Source organism: Poromitra crassiceps (genome assembly GCF_964638095.1).
Source record: "Poromitra crassiceps genome assembly, chromosome: 5".
NCBI classification, from domain to species: Eukaryota; Metazoa; Chordata; class Actinopteri; order Beryciformes; family Melamphaidae; genus Poromitra; species Poromitra crassiceps.
Genome location: NC_139642.1, coordinates 49,347,115 through 49,364,603, shown reverse-complemented (window position 1 = coordinate 49,364,603; position 17,489 = coordinate 49,347,115). Strand labels below are relative to the sequence as shown.

At 44.0% G+C, this 17,489-nt stretch overlaps 1 protein-coding gene across 2 annotated transcripts in view; it reads left to right on the top strand.

Annotated features, from left to right (window-relative positions):
• cux1b (cut-like homeobox 1b) overlaps positions 1–16,704 on the top strand; it is a 79,385-nt gene extending 62,681 nt beyond the window's left edge. The window contains exons 15-22 of one of the 2 annotated variants that reach the window (XM_083636891.1): positions 11,987–12,190; positions 12,859–12,965; positions 13,105–13,221; positions 13,451–13,534; positions 15,613–15,669; positions 15,794–15,874; positions 15,974–16,038; positions 16,578–16,704. In XM_083636891.1, the coding sequence (XP_083493017.1) occupies positions 11,987–12,190; positions 12,859–12,965; positions 13,105–13,221; positions 13,451–13,534; positions 15,613–15,669; positions 15,794–15,874; positions 15,974–16,038; positions 16,578–16,626 (764 nt within the window). In that variant the 3' untranslated portion in view covers positions 16,627–16,704. Of the gene's footprint in view, positions 1–11,986; positions 12,191–12,852; positions 12,966–13,104; positions 13,222–13,450; positions 13,535–15,612; positions 15,670–15,793; positions 15,875–15,973; positions 16,039–16,577 lie in introns of both variants that reach the window. The other variant, XM_083636890.1, reaches the window with a different exon arrangement.
• Positions 16,705–17,489: the final 785 nt, after the last annotated feature.

The following is a 17,489-nucleotide window of genomic DNA, read 5'->3' as shown; positions in this document are numbered from 1 at the left end:
GCCTATTCGTGTTTCCTGTAGGCCCTTTTCATCACTAAATGGTATTTTCATTAGCCTTGAATATACAGGAGAGAAGAATTGCAGTTACCATCAATTGTAATGCACAGTTACAGACGGAAACTGTGTTCTTCTTAAAAAGTACCTGGAGGCCTAGTTCTTTAACAGTAAAAGAAACAGGAAATGTGTGAGGTGTTGTTATTTATAGGTTATGATGCATTCATTGTCTTTGTCTGGCCAACTTCAGACCAAATTGGGTCCCATGTGGCCTGTGAACTCAAATGAGTTTGACACCTCTGGTGTAGAGCGATATGTACTGAGCACAAACACCTCTGGTGTAGAGCGATATGTACTGAGCACAAACACCTCTGGTGTAGAGCGATATGTACTGAGCACAAACAAACAAACCTCTGGTGTAGAGCGATATGTACTGAGCACAAACAAACAAACCTCTGGTGTAGAGCGATATGTACTGAGCACAAACAAACAAACCTCTGGTGTAGAGCGATATGTACTGAGCACAAACAAACCTCTGGTGTAGAGCGATATGTACTGAGCACAAACACCTCTGGTGTAGAGCGATATGTACTGAGCACAAACAAACACACCTCTGGTGTAGAGCGATATGTACTGAGCACAAACAAACCTCTGGTGTAGAGCGATATGTACTGAGCACAAACAAACCTCTGGTGTAGAGCGATATGTACTGAGCACAAACAAACCTCTGGTGTAGAGCGATGTGTACTGAGCACAAACAAACCTCTGGTGTAGAGCGATGTGTACTGAGCACAAACAAACCTCTGGTGTAGAGCGATATGTACTGAGCACAAACAAACCTCTGGTGTAGAGCGATATGTACTGAGCACAAACAAACACACCTCTGGTGTAGAGCGATATGTACTGAGCACAAACAAACCTCTGGTGTAGAGCGATATGTACTGAGCACAAACAAACCTCTGGTGTAGAGCGATATGTACTGAGCACAAACAAACCTCTGGTGTAGAGCGATATGTACTGAGCACAAACACCTCTGGTGTAGAGCGATATGTACTGAGCACAAACAAACACACCTCTGGTGTAGAGCGATATGTACTGAGCACAAACAAACCTCTGGTGTAGAGCGATATGTACTGAGCACAAACAAACCTCTGGTGTAGAGCGATATGTACTGAGCACAAACAAACCTCTGGTGTAGAGCGATATGTACTGAGCACAAACAAACCTCTGGTGTAGAGCGATATGTACTGAGCACAAACAAACAAACCTCTGGTGTAGAGCGATATGTACTGAGCACAAACAAACCTCTGGTGTAGAGCGATATGTACTGAGCACAAACACCTCTGGTGTAGAGCGATGTGTACTGAGCACAAACAAACCTCTGGTGTAGAGCGATATGTACTGAGCAGAAACAAACAAACCTCCACATCATGTGCTGCTGCATCCATGTTATAATGAACATGCACGTCAAAACACAAGAAGAAACCTGTGAATCGCACAGACACATCTGCACATAGAACATCCTTTGTGCAGCAGCAGAGCATGTTGTGCAGATAGCAGCCATCTTGGTGCGACGTCCGTAGCGATCAGGACTACAGACATCACACGCTGTATTAGCTGTGACAGCCGGGGCGCTGCCAGGGGCCCTGCTTACTCACAGCCATCAGCACTCCTCTTCATCATCGCCGTCATCATCATCATAATCATCGGTGTCTATCGGCGTGTATTTCTATCGTTCGTTCGCCACTAGCCCTCCACCACACTCTCTATCACTCTCCAGTTCTTTACTTCTGTTTGCACGATGTTTGTTTAAGAAGCAGCAGCGACGCCAGGAGGCATCGACTTCCCAGCCGCCTCACACTGACCCCCCCATCGCCCACTTGAAGCTGAAGTCGGAGCAGCGATACGAAACACACGTTTGCGTCTGCCAACAGGCACGAGCATCCAGGATCCGTTTACCCTCCTGATATTGCAAAGCATGTACAAGGGTGGAAAACCGAACTGACCTTACACCAGTATCTTGTAGCGGGTATTCTCCATTCAACTTCATTTTAGTTTATTGACCCTTGCGCTATGTGTTATTTTAAGAGCGATGGGAATAGTCCTGGCCAATAGCCGAGCCCAGAGGAGAGGCGCAGACTAGTGTCCTCTAGAGAGAGAGTGGCGTCAGCGGAGGACCAAAATGCAAGAATCATTAGCCAATGAACAGCCAGGAATGGGTCTCGCGCTACTTTTGCATGTTAAAATAAAGCTGATAATGTACAATTTGATTCATTTCAAGGGATGAAAAACCCTTTCAAAGTACAACACTGTCTATTTTGATGCAACTCGACAGTGCTGCTTTTTTTACTGAAGAGTTCCACTTTCTACTTCCTGGAAAAAAACTGGTCCATTGGAGTGAATGGAGATGTCAGAACTCTTCTATTATACGGCTCTGGCGCAGACCTTGTCAGGAGTAGCCATATTTGACCTCTCGCCAATGTGGTGTGATCCCGGGGGGCAGCACAGCACTTCCAGAGTGGCGTAACCTTGCTCCGAGGGCTTTCCCCTGGCTGCAACACTCATATATGGAGGAGCATCATGTGTTGGGGGTTGAGAAAATGTCAACCTCATGCAAAGCTGCCATGAGCTGCTCATTTTCAGCTGCTGGTGCCGGGAGTGAATGCTGCCGATTGTTTTTGTTATAAAATGGAAGAGATGCTTTGATTGTTAGGATGCCCCAAGTGAGGCTATGGCACCACCTAGTGGTTGTTGTTGAAGATACTTATAATGAGCCACATTCGAGGCAGGATTATTGGTCTGGGTGTTATTAACGCAGATATGTCTTTGTTATCGCAGGACATCTTTGATGTCAGTAGCCAGTTTTTTTATGGGATAAAGCACCAAGCTGACTGTCGGCCATTGGCAATGTCTGGGCCTTTCGGTGCGCGTCTGTCGCCCTCGTATTTGCAGTCTGTCCTGCACCGTTGCACCGTTGCTTCTACCTGTTGAATCATCGACTCGTCGGTGAGAGAAATCACGCTGATTGGCTGGTTAAGCGAAGCCGTGCGCGAGGAGATTTATTTTCACGATGACATGGCCTTCGGGAAATCCCCTTGAGCCTGTCACTGTATGTTATCACTCTTCACTTTTCCACCTCCGCCTCTTTCCCGTTGTTCTTCCACAAGCAAAAGACCAGACAATGCCTGACAACGCCAGCGCCATTCGCAACATTTTATCAGACGTATTATCGATTAGAAGTAGCTGTATTACTAAGTGCTGAGCGAGAGTGGTGTGAAAATAGTAGGCTGCTTTGTTTCATGTATCTGGTTTGTATATCCGTCCGACCTATCAGTCCTCGGTCTCACGCAGGTGCAGAACAGACGTGCTAGTTGACCGTCGGCTGTAGTCTTTGCGTGGCCCCCGACACACAGGCGGCGTGAGGCGACACAACAGTCGGCCTGCGTTGCCGCTCATCTTTTGAAGTTGCGTTGGTGCGTCCCAGCCTTAAAATAACTAATTTGTCGCACATGTTAACTTCCACAATTGACCGACTTCCAATTCCAATGTATTGATTATCATGAGCTCGTCAGTCATGTGCTTTCCATGTGAGGGTTTATGACTGTCATGCATAGGCAAGATCCTATTGTTCATGAGACGCACTTATACAACAGCAGCATCATGAGATAGTAGGAGGGGGAGGCTTGCAGGTGGCCGTCCTTGAAGATGTCAGCCTGGTTAGTCTGACCCTTATCACAGAACTGCAGCCCTCCTTTTGCTCGGATGCACTTCTCTCCATGCAGCTCTAAAGAAAACACCAAGTCAACGGACGACAAACTCGTCTTTATTAGAAAATGACTCGTCACACTTTTATTTTTTATTATCAGTTACATTTCTGGGTGTCTTCTAATAATTGATATAGGTCTACTTAACGTCTCGGTAGGCCAAGAGCTGAAGTGCAGGGACGGTGTCTTCCTCTTGATGAAAGTACAGATGTTTCCTGCTATGGAATGTCAGTACAATTGCAAAAAGAACTCCTGGTGTAGCTGTCCAGACGGCTCAGACTAGTTTCACCTGAGACTTGTAGGTATCTTCTTCACTAATGACATCGTAGACACAGTAGATGTGACTAATATGGGAGATTCTGACAGTAACAACATCACAGACATCCGGTTATGATAACATTGCTCTACCTCCTCTTGTTAAACTAATCTTTTCAACAAACCGTTTCAGAACATTTGCCCCTCTCTTGTATGAGGGGTATTGTATGGATTTGTTTTGACACTGTTATTGCATTATTCATAATATGCCTTTCTCATATTCTACACCTAAGCTCTTTTCTGAAGTGCCGACTTTGCCTTCTTGTTTTTGTGCCTCTCTTTAGCTTACATGAAGAGGCGGCTGAGCTCCTTGAGCGATGGCCATTCTGTGGACACGAGCGTAGTGGTGCCAGATTTCCACCAGGGCTCCCAGAGTCCTGGGCAGCAGCATCTGAAGAAGGCAAGGGTGGTGCTAGGCCCTGAGGAGAAGGAGGCCCTGAAGAGGGCCTACCAGCAGAAGCCCTACCCCTCCCCCAAAACCATTGAGGAGCTGGCCTCCCAGCTCAACCTGAAGACCAGCACTGTCATCAACTGGTTCCATAACTACAGGTCAGCGTTGGGCCCAAGTTAAGAAGGAATCCATGTGTTTGTGTACAGACTGCAGTGAAAAAAGACTCCTATTGACACTATTCTTCATAGGGGAGTTGCTATGTAATTGGATTTGAGTAAACTGAATTAAGCATGACATGCATTCCATTTCTATATAAAAAGTCTTTCTTTTTGTTGTGTATAATTGAGTTTCTAGTGTTGTATTGCAATATTGGTTGGTTATAGTTTATAACCTCATGTATTTAAAAAATGACTGCTCTAGAAAAGTTACTGCAATTAATTATTCTGACAAATTGTTTTGTGTATTTTGAAAATGAATTATCTCAGGAATTATGCAACTAGCAAGAGCTCTCTAGTCATCACCGGTTGCCCATAAATTGACTACTGTGTTGACTTAACATTTCATGAAGACGATATTAGTTATTTGTAAATTAATAGAATCTCTACTAGACTGTTTCCTGGTACATTATTTTAGGGATGCACTGATCCACATTTTTTCACTTCCGATCCGATTCCGATACCTGAATTTGGATATCTGCCGATACCGATGATATGCAGATACCGATATTTTTCTTGAATATACAGTATAGGCAAAGATTTGGCCAATTAAAGATTTTTTTTTAAACATACCTTGCAAAAAGCAGACAAAATTAAGAAAATATACAAGGCAAAGAAGGATACTATTATACATGGGCTGTGCGCTGGAATTGCAAAAAAAAAAAACCCCACCCACCCCCTGATTCGTGAATTATGTCAGTATCGGCACCCGATACCGATATTGGATCGGATCGGTCCCATCCCTACATTATTTTGAAATAAATTCAGTTTGATATGTATGGAAGAGGATTAGAGCCATGTGAAAAAAAATATTAGAACTCAGTCAGAATCATTCTTAGTATTAAGCTCAGAATTCTGATTTAAGAATCCTGAGAATAATGTCAGGAACTCAAATATTTGTTTATTTTGGCCCTAATCCTCTTCTGTAAAGATGTGTGATGTGTGAGTGGAGTGAGATGGAGGATTTGTGTAGTCTCACTCTCACTAACACCATGTGTCTCCCCCCCCCCCCCCCCCCCCCAGGTCACGTATCCGGCGAGAGCTCTTCATAGAGGAGATCCAGGCAGCTGGAGGGGTCCGCCCTGACAGTGAGGGGGGCTCCCCTTCCCTCCGCGGGTCCAAATCAGGAGAGGGGGACAGCTGCGACGGGACAGAATCTGACGGCACAGTGGAGACGCGCCCGGGGCGGTCCACCGGCCTGGAGGAGCACAGAGGAGGCTATAAAGACCAAGACATGGAGGCCGAGTCCGAGGCAGGGGGCTCTAATAATTCCCCTGCCCAGATAGACTGCTCAGCCGGGCCGGGCTCCAGCTGTGGGCTCTTCAGCCTCACAGAGGCCTCCTCCAGTGGCTCCGCCCCTAGTAATAACATCCCAGCCTCTGGCCCCGCCAGGAACCCCAGGGACAACAATCTGCGCAAGAAGAAGGCAGCCAATCTCAATAACATCATCCACAGGCTGGAGAAGGCTGCTAGCAAAGAGGATCCCTCAGAGTGGGAGTTCTAGCTCCCCCTGACCGTCCTTCCATCCCTCTCGTCTCATAACCTCACGACCTCTAACCTTGGACCCCTCCTGCTCTGTTCCAGTCGGAGAGTGGACGCAGCCAAAGTCAAGCTCAGCAGCCATTTTTAATACGTAGACGCTTTCCCAAAAAGAGGAAAGAAACAAAGAGTGGTTGGCAAAACCCATCAAAAAGAAGATATACTGAATTCATAGAAGAACAAAAATAAGACAACTAAAGTGTCTCGATTTTTTTTTTTTTTTTTTTTTTTTTTAACCAAGTTTTTGTTTTTGTACTGAGAAAAGCACTTAGCCGTCCTGCTGGCCTCTGGCCCTGCTGTACCTCCCCCGATCACCAGCCACTGGTGCACCAGACTGCTTAGTCCTGAGCTGGGGTCTGACCCACAGCTGCGGGCGGAAAAACCTGGACACAGTAACACAGGCGAGGCCTGACACAGCAGCTGTCACAGTGAGAGACACTGATAGATGATAGGTAGAGACAGGAACTCTCTTAACAAGAACTCTCACTTTTCTTAACGGAGATTTTCTTCCCGCTCTTCTTCTCACCTCCCAAGTGTCCACAGACCTCCCCTCACTCAGTGAGACGCCTCATTTTTCACACTGTAGAGTGACTGTTACAAACCCTTTGCCTTCTTCACTCACTGCGTGTGTGCGTGTGCGTGCGTGTGTGTGCGCGTCTGTACGTTTCGGGGTTGTGTCATGTGTGCAACGTCGTGTGTGTGTTACACACACACACACACCCAAACGGGGGATGTGTGTGTGTGCGCGTGTGTTCTCTTCTCAATGGCAGCATGCTTTCTTTTTTTAAATCTCACTCCTGCACTCTTAAGAGGGTAGTTGAAAGCCTGTCGGCCATGCTGCCATGGTTACTGATGTAAGAAAGGTGAACTTTGACCTGTCGTGTCCCGTATCCTATCCTGCTGACAGCCATGTGATGGCCAGGAGGATCTCTTAACTCCTCACAAACACACGCACTCATCTGACGAGGAAGGAAGGAAGGAAGGAACCCTCTTTTTGTCTCCTCAAGCCCCTTCTTTCAAGGATGAAGGATGATCTCTTTTTTTCATATTGCAATTTGGTTGCCAATAAGAGATTGCACAGTCTATTGACTCTAAAGAGTACAAAATAGGGAATTTTAGGAAGCATTTTTAATTAGTACAAAATAAGAACAGAAAATAAGAGAATAACAAGTTACTGTTTAAAAAAAAAAGAAGAAGAACACATTAGAATGGAATAATGTTGCGTTGTTGAAATATGATACAATGAATTCACGTAGTACTGTAGCTGTCTGACATGGTGATGATACTATACGTGTCTGTTGTTGTTTTGGGTGGTGCACAGCACAGCTGTACCTGGCATTGAACCTGCTGTCCACCGCCAACAAATTTTCTCTGTTCACAACACACATCTTTTATAGGCCAAATCAGGAAGAGTGTGTGTGCGTGTGTGCGTGCGTGCGTGTATCTGGGTCCGTTTTTGTCTGTGTGTCCGAGTGTGTTTTCCTGTGTGCATTTGTACTTGCCTGCGTGTGTGAGTCTGGGTCGAGGTCAATTCACTTGGGAATTAAATTTAGGGAGTAGATTTGCAGCCGTAACGAATATTTCTTAAATGGAAAAAATGGTCTGCTTTAGCAAATGAACTGCAATGTCCGCGATTTAATTGAAAGGCCATGGAAGTGAATTCACCCCAACCCTAGTGTGAGTAGTTGCCACTCTCCTCCAGTCTATCCTGTATCCAGGGATGCAAGTCTTTTTGCATTGAATTCTACTGTATACACTACAAATTCTTCTTCTAAGGCATATCACCTCCTCCCTCTCCCACACGAGCCCTCAGTGCCTGTCAGCCCACTGCCTCCCCCTTGTGTTGTGCGTGTGTGCGTGCGCGCACGTGTCTGTGGCGATACATGCGCGCGCGCAGAAGTGTGCGATTGAGGAGTGTGTTCAGTGTTTCCAATGAGTGGGGTCATATTTCGTATCTACTTGCACACACTACTAGTGCACAACTGACACCCTTCTTTAAGCTGTTTGATGCGTTACCATTACATTAATCTTCTCACAAAGTAGTGTAATACTATGATTTACTGTAGCTTTGGTTTTATTGCTATTTTTGCATTTATAGTTTGGTTTTTATTCTGCTTATTTATAGGTGCTGTATTTTTTTTTTCATTTAATGTCTTATCATTTGAGTTGTCTATTTTGTAAGGGATTATACTGTTCCTGAGGGCAAGTAACATTTTTATTAGACGTATAGACTGCCGGCAGTATTGGTTAATATTTACAAAGATGTACTAGTTCTCATTTGTTTGTATATTCATGAATCCTAAAAGTTTAGTGTCATTTCAATAGCTTTGAAAAATGTGTTTGCTACAGTTCCTGCTCCCAGAGGCATCAAGCTTTTTACCACAACGATTATGCTCTTAAATTTGCTAGCTAGAGAATCAAAGGACATATCAACATCACTGAGTATCTCATAGCATATCTCTCGCCCCTGTTTTCCCTGCTCCCGTCATGTGTTTTTGGCTGTTTCTTGGGCAAGCCCAACACTAACGCTTAGCAGGACGTGCAGCTTTCTTAAGACGGACTTTCGCCCACACACAATAATCACATGAACACAATTTACAGGTCCAAGTGTGACTGTGTACATTATGTCAAGGAAAAGGTCAAATGAAATGAAACCTCAGAACGCAAGTTGACTTGAAAGAGGCCATATCTGCCAAATTGAGATTAGAGAAGTATACCAGCTAGCAGGTGTGCTACGCCAGATATCGAACAGAGGTAGCCAGTCGATGATTATGCATTATCTATATAGCAGTCCATGACAAAGCACTTATTAGGATCTTTATCGAAGACTTGCGTAGGACAGGGTCTGTAAACATTACACTAGAGTACGCTCCCGGGGATCCTGGGAAATGTATGCCTTTTAAAAATGGTTCTGAACCAAGCACAGACTCTTATCCGCATCCTAACACTAAAAAAATAATACGTCAAATGGCTGTGCCCATATTTTCTATGTTACATCTTCTCATCCAGCAGCCCCCCAAGTCAGGATCTTTCTAGGCATTGCCTCAGATGACTGTATGACAGAAAGGATCATCATAGAGAGTCCTCCACAGAGTTGTTAGATATTTTGAGTAACCTGTATTGGTTTCTACCTAGAATCTCCTCGGTCCACCCTTCCCAGTAGGAATTCCCCTTTCCTGAATTTGCCTCCAGATATATTGGCAACGTATTAAAAGGTAAAAAAAACAACATTACCGTAGTTAAATTGGATTTTCTAATGTACCTCGTTGTAAAATTCGTCCACAAAGTTTCACTACTCCTGTTGACGACGGCTGTAAGACATCCGTCGTCTCCAGAGTATTGTCTTTGGGACTGCGTTGACCGGACAGCCGGTGTGTTTGATGGTGATGAATAGCTAACTGTAGAGTATAAGCACTTAACCCGTGACCCGTTTTATAGCCAGAGTCATCAACACACCTAGACCATGTGACATCATCACATTTGTGCCTTTAACTGCCAAGCAGGGCACCAAACTAGTGATGTCATTACAAGTAGAATTTTAATTAAAACATCTTAATGCGTTCCGTGCATTCGATGCATCCCACATTTAGATCGTTGTCCAAATTAATTTCTCACCCCCCCCCCCCCCGCCTCACGATGGTACTTAAAAAGCCGACTTTTCTCAACTCTGTGCTCTAAGAGCGAGTTGTATAATTGCTGGAGTGCAGTGACCACGGATCTATTCTTATGACTGACCTGCAGACATGTTTGCTCGCGGTCTTAATTATTCAGGCAGGTCTCTCAGTTGTTTCCCACAATGCATTTCTTCTGTCGTACGTACCTAACTAGCAGCGCAAGGCCAGAGCATTGAATGAAGGAGGAAGCATGCAGACACAGCGTACACTGTAATAACACTGAATTTATTCATAGGGCATTTTGTATTTTTCTGTTTGCGTCAGGTTTGCTGTGACATTAATGGCACTACAGATATTGATTTGGTGGCGTGCCAACTATAACGGTTATCTGGAAAAAAAGAGACCTGTAAATACAGTCGATCAAGTAGCTATTGATTCAATATTTGTCACAGCATGCTTTGCTTTTGTTTGAAGGCAGGAGGAGGAGAAGGGACGATTCAGGACTTTTCCATGATCCACAGATATTTTTCTACAAATTTAAATCAGATGATTCTATACACTGTTGAATAACATTGTAAAGGTGTAACAGATGCTGTATATCATATCATGTTTTCTGAAGCTTTACTGTATGATCTGTTGAAGTAGTGGTTATTCATTTGACATGTTAGTTGTAATGGAAGCCCGGACAGCAGCACTGGTCACCATATTCAGGAAAAAAAGAAGAAAAACCTCAGATGTTTTTGTAATACTTTTAGAATATATCTTATGAAGTGGGTTTTGTAAGGAAACACTTTCCGAATCAGTGGTGCCGTATGCATAGCACACTCAGTAATACATACACACATAATACAGCACAATACACTCATCCTTTAATTGCCCCCCCCCCCTAGTTTTTTGTTTGCTCACCTCTCATTGGCTACAGCTAATTGTAAGTCTTAAGCCATTTCCTCTTATCCGTTGGGTTTTGTTATGCTTGACTATACGATGAGATCCACAGATCGAATCCTTACTGATACAAACACAAATTTCAGTGAATAGTTGGATTTCAAGAGGAAGCAAAAAGCCAAATAGTGAAGTAGCTACCCACTTCTGTCGAAAGGTTGCAGACAGTTTCTTATGTTGCTGCCTAGCGTCGCCGCTTCAGTTCATCCAGAGCTTAAACCACAGTGTAGTCTGACAACCAAATGATTTGGGGCGACCGTCGCCCCCTTTGGAAAGCTTTAAGATGCTTGTTGAGGCTTTAGCAAGTTCAGAGTGTTTTTAGATGAGTTCCACAACCCGTCGTCAACAATGCGTAAGTAATAATTCTCATAAACGTCTCCCACTGCTTTTTTGTGAGTGTGTGCGTGCGTGTGTGTGCGTGCGTGTGTGTGTGTGTGAGCGCGCGTGTGTGTGTGTGCGTGCGTATGTATGCGTGTGTCGTAGTACATAAGGCTGCATGACTGTAAAGGGATGGTTCAGATGTTTTTTGAAAGTCGTTTCCCCAGCAGCACTTCTGTCACTCCGGAGATGCTTCTCTCCTTTTCATTTTCCTTATGTATCATCGTTTCTTTCCCTTTCTTTCTATTTACTAAACGTATCATGTTGTTTGTTCTCAGCACTGTAAAACAGTCCCTTCTACAACATTGAAAAGCAATATCACTGTATGAAACGTTCACAATGTATTTGTTATGATTGACATTTGATTCATCATCATTATTATTCACATGCACCCTAGGTGTGATAATTGAAGTAAATCTCTTTTATACAAATACTAATAGTGTACTGTGGTACATTTCTTTCTTTCTTCTTTCTTTTTTTGCCTTGTCAACAATGTTGAACATGTTTGTTGGCAATTATGGTCCCGAATGTATTTTAAGAGGCAAATGTTTGCTGTTAAACTCATGGATGGTACTAAAGTATTCTCAGAGAAAAAGAAAGAGATGTAAGTCAGAGTGAGGCATCTTCTCAAGGGTTTCGGGTGGTGATGTTCTCGATATTGGACTGCTTCTGCGGTTCACAACTGTCACAGGTGAGATCTGTACATACATAACGCACAGAGAAAAACTATGAACAACACAAATATCTGTGGAGAAGTGTCCCCATGATGCATTACAATTGTGTGAACTGGGAGCGTTGTATGAAATGGACCTCTGCCCTCCTCCGCCATGACAGGCCGCTATGCAGAGCTGCAGGTGGAGTTCTCGGCCGCGGTGCGGACCAGCGCCGAGCAGAAAGAGCTGATCCTGAAGCTGGAGCACGACCTGAGCACCATCCAGTCCATGTCGTCCCTGCCGCGCCCCGACGCAGACGGCTCGGACCTCAGCAACATGGACAACATCCCCGAGCCGATCAAAGAGGCCACTGCCATGTTTACCGGTAGGTCCCCGTGCAAGGCAGGTCCCCGTGCTAAGGCAGGTCCCCGTGCAAGGCAGGTCCCCGTGCAAGGCAGAGTGTGTGTGTGTAGAGTTACTGTATATGAGGTGTGTGTATGTGAATGGTCCCTTATTATTCAGTTTGGCTGACTTTGTTTTCAAATGTATTGTAGCTTTGGATGAGAGATAATCTTCTTGGTTATGTTTTGCAAATAGACATAGTTTGATGAAAAGAGTATGCCTCTAATTCAAATAAAAACCTGCTGAGTGGGTGTTTTTTCCAGTGGACTTGTCAGCTCAAATGCTGCAAACTGGCCTGATGATTATAATGTAGTAATGATGTTATGAGTCTGAGAGATGAGCCAGTCAACACCAAGTCCAGTTAGGATGCATTGACTGGAGTGAGTCCAGAATTGCCTCTAAAAAAGAATGTAAAATACACAAACTTGAACCCTCTGGAGATGCAATTATTACCATGTATGACAACCTTTTTGTCATATTTTTTATCAGTATTTTTTTCCAAGTGCTAATTTTAAATTTAACCACTAAAGTCACATTTGAACAATGTCTATATTAAACGTCTTTGATGTTATATGTATATAAATAGAGGAATAGATCATTCCTTTGATAGGTAGGGCCCCTTTAAAGTGCTGTTATCTGCCCTAGGTCCAGGCGTCGCCCCTCAGTCTGAGCTGCCTCAAGGCCAGATGGACTCTCTGCTGTCCATCATCTCCAGCCAAAGGGAGAGGTTCCGTTCCCGCAACCAGGAGTTGGAGGCTGTGAGTCTCACGCACGCGCACGCACGCACAACACACACACACACACACACACACACACACACACACACACACACACACTCCTCCTGTTCCTCTCCTGGACATTAATGTCACGTCTGTTTGTCCTCCCTGTCCCTTCCAGGAGAGCCGTACCGTGCAGCAGACCATGCAGGCGCTGCAGAATGAGCTGGACAGCCTGAGAGCAGACAACATCAAACTCTATGAGAAAATCAAGTTTCTGCAGGGCTACCCTGGCAGGGTGAGTCAGCCGTGTGTGTGTGTGTGTGTGTGTGTGTGTGTGTGTGTGTGTGTGTGTGTGTGTGTGTGTGTGTGTACGGTTTACATGAGTGTGAACACTATACGACTGGCTGTGGTTGTTTTTCTAGGTTTTTGTGGTATTGGTTTGGTGGAAATGAGTGGAAAGCAGTAGTGAAATAGTGGAAGAGGTCTTTCTGGTGACTGTCCTGATGCTTCCCCCTGTGCTGCAGGCTGGAGGGAGCGATGACACCGTGATGCGTTACTCCTCCCAGTACGAGGAGAGACTGGATCCCTTCGCCTCCTTCAGCAAGAGGGTATTGTAACGATCCGGTTCTCAAAATAGGATCAAGCTCGTGTCTTAACTGAACCAGACCCGCTACAACAATGACAGAATGGCTTTACACAAGAACGATCATACCAGAAGTCAAACAAACGGGAGTGCTTACCTGGGACAGGTTGGGGCGATGATAGATAGACGGATTTGGCTTTAATGGATAGCCCAGTCTGTGGTGAGGAGACTAGCTACAGGCAGCCTCCGCTCATAAGACGCTATTGAAAAATAAGTATTCACACACACACTCATACGTGAAAACAAAGGAATCAAGAGAAAACTGGAGAACAGGAGCGATACGTGCCTTCCTAGATCAGACTAGCAGAGCAAAATGGCAGAGAGAGCGCGAGCCGCCTCACGCCACGTCTTAAACTCTCTAAAGCCACTCCCACTTCCTGGATGACAACCTTATGCAAAGCCATAAATTGCAAAATCATAAATCACTCGACAAAGTAAACAAGGGGGTCTCTGACAATCACATATCAACCTGTGACAGTATGGACCACACACCTGCGCTGCACACATACAAGAGCAAATCAACAGACTTGGAGGAAAAATCCACACATAAAAACAGCTATTGACATTGTATAGGACGAATCAGCGTGACATCATGACACCGACGGACACCCGGATATGCCACCCGGAACCGCACCAGTTAACTATGAGTTGTGCCAGACAAACGTTAATATCTCAAAAACTATACATCACATCGTTTATATTTTGACATTCTGAGTGAGAGCAGTAGTAGCTCAAGGGTCTGATGTATAATATATCATGTATGTCGTGTTAGAGTTCTGTGAACTGTCGCAGTTTTTAAAATGAAGTGAATTTAGTAACAAGCACAGCCTGCTAGCGCGAGACACTCAAGGCTGGCTCCATAGGGTCCCATTATAAGCTGCCGTTTGTTCACCAACACTGAACCCTCGTATTGTCCCTTGCATTTCTGCACCCGTTTAGTTGTTTGGTCATGTATTTTTTCTCTCCCCGCTGATTTATTTGTTTATTAAAAAGATCCCCATTAGCTGCCGCCAAGATGACCGCTAGTCTTCCTGGGGTCCAAACACATTACACTTTACATTACAAGCAATAGTCAAATGCAATAGTAAAATGACAATAAATAAAATGATAAGAAATTGTAAAAAGCAATGAGCACAAAGGAAAATCACAGAAGGCAGAATAAAAAGCAATACAAAAACAAGACAGACAATAGCTTGGTCTGCCAGTCCTCTAGCTCAGGGGTTCACAACCTTTTTTGTGCCAAGGACCGGTAGATAGATGGAAAAAAAAGTTGTGGACCGGTTGTCAATTTTAATAATAATAAAATATATATATATATATATATTTTTTTAATATAAACATAGGCTATAATATTATAGGCTGTGTGGTAGTTGAAACATAGTTTCAAGTTGACGTTTATTTATGTTTGTAGTTTGTAAAAAAATGTTTTTTGTTTTTTTTTGGACCGGGCTCGCGGCCCGGTACCAAATGCGTTGCGGCCCAGTACCGGTCCGCGGCCCGGTGGTTGAGAACCACTGCTCTGGCTGGCCTATAGCCCAAACATGATCTGATCAGTATAACTCTCTATACTTAAAAAACAACAACACAGAAAGTAAAGTCAAAGTGATGTCACAAACATCACTGTGTGTGATGGTGTGTGTGAGTGCTGCAGATGGGATCTGAGCTGATAATTGGACAAACACAGGCAATAGACTGGAAAAGCTCTAGCTCCACTATCACGATCACTCCTGCTCTCTCCACCTACACGTTCAACCCACTGCTGAATCCAGCAAGTTAAGGCATGTTCTCTGAGCTTTGTTCAAAGTCATTCTGGGAAATGTAGCCACTGCAGCAAAGTAGACAGGACAGGCTGAGGGGATGGTGGGTACACCAAAAAAGGTAATTACAAATACTTACCGGTAATCAAGGATGGAATGTTCCTGTTAATAATAATACTGGTATTAATTGTATGACATTACCAACACATTTTTCTGCTGATATTCATACCCAGTGTATGTTGCGTTGTTTTTTTGTTGAGCCACTGTGTTTTTTGGGTGTTTACAGGAGCGTCAGCGCCGATACCTGAGCCTCAGTCCCTGGGATAAGGCAACTCTGAGCCTGGTGAGATGCACGCGCGCGCGCACACATACACATGCACACTCACACATGCACACTCACACACTCCCTCTGTGCCTGATGTGGGCGTACCATTATTTGCCTAACCCTCCTCTTTTGTGCGTTTCAGGGCCGTATGATTCTATCCAACAAGATGGCCAGGACCATTGCTTTCTTCTACACCCTGTTCCTGCATTGCTTGGTCTTCTTGGTGCGTTTCTTTCAACACTGAGGAGCTTCTGATTTAATGGTTTCTATTTTTTGTCTGCTTCAGGGAAACACATTTTGAACTGTCGGCGTGATTTTTCAGGTGCTGTACAAGACGGCCTGGAGCGAGAGCATCGGCCGAGACTGCACTGCGTTCTGCGCTAAGAAGTGGGTGTTGCATCCCGGAGCGGACTATAAAGCTCTAGAACTCTAGGGGTGTCAAACTCACTTTCATCCTGGGCCACATCAACATTATGGTTGCCCTCAAAGGGCCGGTTGTAAATATAACACGATATAAATGTACAGCCTACTTGTTATCATATTACATAATTGCCTCTGATTCGATTATTATTGATTTTTAGTAATAACTTAATACTTAATAGCTAGTTCTGAAAGAAGAATTATAGGGAAAACTGTATTGCGAAGAATCCTATTGCACAAATTGTATTCTTTGCTAGTTCTCGCGGGCCATATAAAATGAGATGCCGGGCCGGATTTGGGCCCCCGACCTTGAGTTTGACACGTGCTCTAGAATGTGTCTATTTAGTTAATATATAGATAGATTCATATATAGATTTTACATAACGTGCAGAATGTTTTGTACAGGATGTTTTATACTGCTTTGATTGATCATGTCAACCATCGAATGCAAGTACCTGATGCCAGAGGATTCACTCTGTTTTTCTCTGTCTCTCTTTGACCTCCAGGTACTCTGACCACCTCCACCGTTTCCATGAGAACGATGACAACCTGTAACCTGCCACAGTGAGGCAGGGCTGGCTTTAAGGTCCAAGCAGCAATGTAGGGGACAACCTGTAACCTGCCACAGTGAGGCAGGGCTGGCTTTAAGGTCCAAGCAGCAATGTAGGAGGAAATTAGTCTGATTTAATGCCCAGAAGGACACCCCACTGGATAAGAATTGAAGTTCATTTATTTACACTCCTCACTAAGATGGAGCTTTGCAGTTGTTTTTGCAGTAGGTAATAATCTCCACTAGGGGGCAGTGTAGGACTGTCAACCGTACAAATGGTTGATGGACTCCAAAATCAAAATCAGTTCAGATTTTTCATTCTCATGTAGCTTGATCTTTAATGCACCACAATTAGTACAAGTAAAACTGTAACTTGGGGTTCCCTCTAATAATCTTAGATTCATAATATTGAAAGGCAATCATTTATAGTTATATGTAGGATGTGCTGCAGCTGCTGTAGCACACATTTATTGAAGTTAAGATTCAGCTTGTCTTCCTGTACCAAAGGGACCAACACTTTGGTCTTGTCATATTTTCTTCTGGTATACTGGAATGTAGAATTATTAGTGATTTTGCTGAATGAAGAAATAATTAATATAAATTAATGGTGATACAGTTAACATTATAATGTATGCTTGTTTGGAGAGTGTACTGTGAAAGCATTTGCTTATAGCTTATTCTGTAAAAGGAGGGTTATTGAGGAAGAAATAGTCCGTATACAAGAGATTATGGTGATGGAACAAAACATACAATAGTTATCTGGTTGTTTGTCATTCCTCTGAGCAGACCTGGGATTGACTTAAATAAGTGTAGTAATGTTAGTGCAATATTAAAACCGGTGTGTTGATCATTTGCTGCACAGACACCA